This window comes from Crocodylus porosus, unplaced genomic scaffold, assembly GCF_001723895.1.
Source record: "Crocodylus porosus isolate Cpor-Errol unplaced genomic scaffold, CroPor_comp1, whole genome shotgun sequence".
NCBI classification, from domain to species: Eukaryota; Metazoa; Chordata; order Crocodylia; family Crocodylidae; genus Crocodylus; species Crocodylus porosus.
In genome coordinates this window covers 180,379,173-180,385,490 of record NW_017728906.1, presented here as the reverse complement: position 1 = coordinate 180,385,490, position 6,318 = coordinate 180,379,173, and the positions used below count along the sequence as shown (strand labels likewise).

Below are 6,318 nucleotides of genomic sequence, written 5' to 3'. Positions count from 1 at the left end.
CTTTGGGGACACATGTTGGTGTCAGAGGAGTGAATGATAGGTGTTAATCCCTGTGGCTCAGGCCACAACAGTTAATAATCATTGCTGCTGGCCCCACTGCCAGAGTTAGATTCAGATTTGTCCTATGAGGAGCCCTGTAGTCCATATATGGCCCTAGAGATCAAGGGAGTTTGAATACTGCCATTTGTGTGTATCCCAGTGTTGTACATATGAATATAAGAAGTATTATACTGGGTCAGACTAGTGGTCCATCAGACCCAGTGTCCTGTCTCCAACAGGGGCAGTAAAGGACACTTTAGAGAAGGAATGTCAGTCTCCCCTATTCCAAGGGACTGCCTTAGTCAACAGAATCTATTAGCTGTTCTAAAGTGACTGTTTCAGTCTCTCCTGTCAGGGCTATTCTATTTTGCATGAGTAATTAAAATTGAATCAATGCATTATTTTAATTAGCTGATGCTAATTTTATCAATATATTATTGAAGAATTAAATATTTGGAAGAAAGAGATTAACTCTATAGCTAGCTAGGCACTTATGTGGACTTTGGGATGAGCAGCTTGCAACTCCTTGCTCCAAATCAGGCAAACAAAGTTTCTACTTCCCAAGTAAGTTTACTAACTGCTGTCTTATTGGGTACAATGGTGTAGGCCAATTTCTCTTTGTGTGAGGAAAGGCTGATCTGGCTTAAACACCGAACACTGAGAGGCCTAAGGGAAGATACGAATCTAACTACATTCTCCTTGGTATTTCCAAGTGAGGAGGCTTTGGGCATGCTGGCTTTTGGCGTCTAACCCAGGACTATGAGTTCCATTAGGCAAAACAGTACATAAAGATTAGGTACCGCATTGCTGAAGTCCTGCTTTACGTGTAAGCCTTTAGCTCAAGACACAAGATCTGAAACAGAGGATCAGGCTGCTATCAAAATTGTTAACCCTTCTGATTAGCTAAAAATTGGGATCTTGTTCCTTTTAGAAGAAGAAATTGTAAAGGAAAACAGGCATTTCTTAGAGCCTAGAAAGATGGCCCATTTGCACTGGTAGAGCTTACATTAATACATAGACCACAGGATCAGGGTCAGGAGACAGATAAGCAGTTATGTTTAGGTAGCTGAATACAGTAGGCTGTTCTTACAATACCTTGCCACTGTGACAGGATTGACTAAAATCACAAAATAATATAAATGTAGGGTAGGAAACGACCTCAGAGGTCATGTAGTTCAGCATGAGGCAGGACTGTCCCTATTCAAACCATCTTATACAAATCTATTGTCTAACTTATTAGCAACACTATAGTCAACCTTGATAAAACCACAGGACATAACACCCTAACCTACCACAGGTAACGTAGGGAGACAGCCGTGAGCAACATCTTCCTGTTGTAAAGGTTGTTAATATATACTTGAGAGTTCCAAGGAAGACAGCCCAACCTACCTGCCTACTACAGAGGAAGGCAAAAAGCCCCACAGTCTGGCAGCCTTAAACCAGTGGCTCTCAATTTTTCAGCATCACTGTACTCCTCCACCACTTTTTTTTTTAATGTGGCATTACCTGTAGCTGAGAACCACTGTTGGTGCTGCCTCAACTTACCTCAGTGCCTCCAGATAAAACTGCCCTGTGCCTGCTGCACAGCTAGGCAAGAAAGGGCTGTGGCATGTGCATACAATCCTCTTGCATTAGGGCTCTTTGATGAGCCTAAAGCAGGCAAGAGGACTGTCTCATGCTGCAACATTTCCTGGTCTAACCCCTCCCCAGCCAAGGTTCTCCTAGGCACAGAGGCTTGCAGGTGGAACAATTCCATGTTCTCCTGTTTTTGGAAGGAGTGTGGTGGGGGCCAGACTGGGAAGCCCCAGCCAGATCCTGCCTGCTTTAGGTTGATCAGAGAGCCCTAATGCAGAAGTACACATAGGTCAGTTTTACCTGGATGCCACTGCCACCATAGCACTTGGGTCACAGCACCCCCGGGGGGGTTTCATGGGACCCCAGTTGAGAACCACTGCCATAAGCAAACAGCTACACTGGAATGGATGCTGACAGACAGCATCCATACTGATGTGGGTTCCTTCAAAGGAGTTTTATCTCTTACTCTCTCACAGGTAATTTTGTACCAGATGGGGTGAAGTTACTTCTGCGTGGGAATTAATGTTGCCTGTCTGCTCTTTTTTCACTCTAGTATAACACCCCACTACGGGAATGTAAACACGTTTTTGTCCAGGCCTCACATAAAACCCTGTTTACTTACAAAGAATGTCCATAAAGTGCCGCATTTGTGAACACCGAAGGAATCAACAAGAAAGAGACCGCATCTTTTCTCACAACTCCAGACTCCTTTCACCCAACACTCAATCTAAGAGTCTGTGCTCTGAATCTCTTTCTTCAGGCTTTATCTCAGAGAAATGCTCCTATCCCTTGTCCAGGCTGCATTAGATGCTTCTTTGTTAGCTTCTTAGCATCTCTTCTTTTCTTGCCTCTTATAGAAAACAACACAAAACTACAGTCAGCTAAACCTCCCTGCTCACACGTACTTTGCACGTACCTTTGTTTGGGGTGCAAGAAGACTGCTTGCTTCAATGCAATTTAACCCAACCCATTACAATATGATGCCACATGATTGAATTTCTAATTTTTTTTTTCAGTTTTCCATTTAAAAAACTTGGAAAGTCCACACATGTAATTACTTCAAAATATTATGGCTGCAAAGCTTAACACTCAAAAGTTACCAGAAGTTAGATGATTCTCCTGCAGGAAAAAAAAGAATACATGACTACATTATGTGACTATAATGTATTCATGCAAATGGGCCACATTAAGATTGTACTTTTATTTGGCATTTAATAATTTTCAAATATTTGACTTTGCAATCTTAATATTTTTATTTTTTCAATGTTGTACCAACACATATATGCATAAGATCTCTGACCTAATATTACTAGAAATATTGAAAGTGAAGTGACATTTGAAAATGTATTCTTCACATTGCATTGAATCCCCTATACATAAAGTTATGAACACCTAATTTAATTGAAAAAATGGTTTTGCCCTAAAATAAGGAATAAATAAAAATAAACTTTAACTGGACACCTCAATATTCTTATCGACACTATTTACACTGAGTTTAAGCAATGCTATTTGTTTCTGGCATAATTCCCACTCCCCAGCAAACTTACATCATGCATGGAGTCCATGAGTTTCGTAAGCTGATAAAAACGCTGCGAGTTGGCCACTACTCCTTTCTGGCGCAATCCAACTGCTTTGACCAGTTCTCTAATATAACTTGCTCTCATCTCATCAAATTGGCTTTGACTTCTTAGACCTTCCAAAGGAACTAAAAATAAAGTAAAACTATTGCATGTTGTTTTCTATTGTGGAGACAACAATAGAATAACATTTTTTCCCCACCTTTAGCCAATGATTGTCTAACTTGGACAGTCTTTTTCCATGAATACATTGAATAACTACTAATATTAATGTCATTGTCCTACTGAGCAAAATATTCATTGACCTTATAAGTTCTTGGCCCTTTCATCAGGAAGAATAACAGTTAATTAAAATAATGTCATATTATCATTTAACTATATTTTTGTAGTTTTGTATTGGGTTTTATTTGTGAATGTAAATTAAAGTCATAAAAGCTGGTTGGATGAAACGATGCACAATTGCTTTTTTCAAATGCACAATTCAGTGTGGCAGTTCCTCAAATTTATTCAGCATCTCTCACTAAGTTTTTGTGCAGCAAAAAATTTCTGGTTGATACTTAACCAAAATATTTTAATGGAATGCTGAGACACTTTTGCTGAAAGAGCGCTTTCAGTTCTGGGGTCAGACAGCCCATAATTTTCATGCTAAGTAACACTATGTGAAATGCTGAAACTTATCATTGTTGTTTGCGATTGGAGATGCAGAACAAAAATGTTATAAAAATTAACTTGCTACTTACTTGTATTGAGAAGTAACAGTGCTTTCATACAGAGAAACTCCTCCTGGGTAACTTGTAGTCTGACAAATTCCTGTGGAAGCTGCCACATGGATAGACACAGTGAATAGAATGATGACTCTTTCATCCTCTGTCTTACACCGGGAAAAGAGGTAAAAATAAAAACAACTCAGGCACTGGTTCTTTTGAGTAAATACCTGGTTGCTAGGTGAATTAGTACATTCCTTATCTTGAGAAAGAGAGAGGGAGAGAGAGGGAGAGGGAGATAGAAAGTAACAGTCAACTAATTCTGCTCTTACTTAGAAGCTGCCAGGATCCAAATGAAAGGTGGATAAAAACACATTTTTTTAAAAAGTAAAACATGCAACAAGGTTTAAAATTTAAAATAGATTTCTGTGTAAATGTTCCTACTTCTTTTTCTTTCCATTTTATAATCTGAAACCTATCATGCAAATTCTCTATGTGTATCTTTAATCAGTCTCCTTATTTCCAGTATAATTTCAGATTTTGAACTAAGAAGTTCTAGACTTAATTGGTTAGCTGTATTGTAAAAAGACAAGTCCAGGGTCTCATTAACATCCTTACTGTGTGAATTCATAGATTCATAGAAATAGGGTTGGAAGGGACCTTGTAGATCTTCTAGTCCAACCCCCTGCCCTGGGCAGGAGAGAAAACCGGGCTCAAATGACCCCAGCCAGGTAGATGTCAAGCCTCCTCTTAAAGACCCCCCAGGTAGGAGCCAGCACCACTTCCCTTGGAAGTTGGTTCCAGATCCTAGCCGCCCTGACTGTGAAGTAGTGCCTTCGGATGTCTAGCCTAAACCTACTCTCTAACAACTTGTGGCCGTTATTCCTTGTTACCCTGGGGGGCACTCGAGGGAACAAGGTCTCTCCCAAACCCTGCTGGTCTCCCCTAGTGAGTTTACAGATGGCCAACAGGTCCCCCCTCAGCCTTCTCTTGTGAAGGCTGAATAGGTTCAGGTCCCTTAGCCTCTCCGAACTCTATGAATTGTATGAACTCTAAACAAAATTGTATGAACGCTAAACAAAACTGAATGAAAAAGACTGCTATTGTGCTGTCCTATGTAATGAACTCCTTCCATATTTTTAAACTTTCCTAAGTCAAAATTGAAATGCTTTGACTGGAGGTTTTGAAATTAAGGGGACTTTTGAAAAGCTTATCCTTAGATATCTAAATACGGGCCTGGTAGAAAATATTGCCTTACTCTGTATGGTAAGATTCGTAGCTTCATTAATATATTGCAAATCTGAAAAAACCTATTAATTGTTAACACTGAATCAAATTTGCTTTCAAGTAACAAAGAATATATCACTAAGAAAGCTTTAAAATAAATTGTAGCCCCTTATGCTAACAAATATATGAAGTCTCATTGAAGTTAATAAGTCTAATCATAAGAGTACATAGCTTTATAAAAGTTTGCAGAACAAGGGACTTAATCTTCAATATATACCATATTTTCTCACATACGATATGCAGCTTTTCTTTAAAATTGGGGTGCATTTTTTAAGCGGGGAAACTAATTTTCCAATAGGAACACTCTGCTTTGACTTCTGCTCCATGATGCAGCAGTTGTGGCATTACTATCTGGCATCTGAAGAAGTCAGTTGACTTAATGGGCACCTGCACACATGCCTGATGCCTGCTCCAACACGTGTTAGTTAGCACATGTTGGAGCAGACTCAATGAATTCCTAGTTAGCATCATGTGTATTCAGCAACCCCATGCTTAAAAATGGTGGCAGGGTGCTTTAACTAAAGTTTGTTGAAAGAGCTTTAGTTAAAGTGCCCCCACCGACATTTTGACAGGACACTGAATACACAACATGCTGCGGGAGCTTTAATCAGAGTGACTCCAAGAGCTGCTCTAATTAAAGTGCTGCCGCCGTCCTCCTCCCTCCTCCTGGTCCCCCACCCCCCCAAACTCATGTAAAGATGCCCAGTGGTCCACATTTCTTCACTTAACAGGTATTAACAATTGCCTCTCCTTTTTAATGGTCTTGATAGTTCCACGAATCAAGCTAACTTTTCTTCAGGCATTTTTGCTTTTCGCTACCTTCTTATTTCTCTCCTCCTATTTCACAGCCCTGCAGACTCTTTACTATTCAAAATCATAGTTGTACCCATAGAGGATCTTGTTAACTATTAGTTAAGTAAGAAACTAACGATTAATGTACTTAATCTTAATTTAAGATTTCATAGATTTCATAGACATTAGGGCTGGAAGGGACCTTGGAAGATCATTGAGTCCAGCCCCCCGCCCAAAGGGCAGGAAATCAGCTAGGTCATAGGATCCCAGCAAGATAAGCATCTAATTTGCTCTTGAAGGTGTTCAATGTAGGTGCTTGAACCACCTCCGATGGCAGGCTGTTC

The 6,318-nt window shown here is 39.9% G+C and overlaps 1 protein-coding gene across 1 annotated transcript in view; it reads right to left on the bottom strand.

Annotated features, from left to right (window-relative positions):
• Positions 1–258: 258 nt before the first annotated feature.
• PGR (progesterone receptor) overlaps positions 259–6,318 on the bottom strand; it is a 100,662-nt gene continuing 94,602 nt past the window's right edge. The window contains exons 6-8 of the mRNA XM_019530283.1: positions 3,932–4,062; positions 3,162–3,319; positions 259–2,464 (exon numbers count right to left, since the gene is read on the bottom strand). Of these exons, the coding sequence (XP_019385828.1) occupies positions 2,441–2,464; positions 3,162–3,319; positions 3,932–4,062 (313 nt within the window). The 3' untranslated portion in view covers positions 259–2,440. The remainder of the gene's footprint in view (positions 2,465–3,161; positions 3,320–3,931; positions 4,063–6,318) is intronic.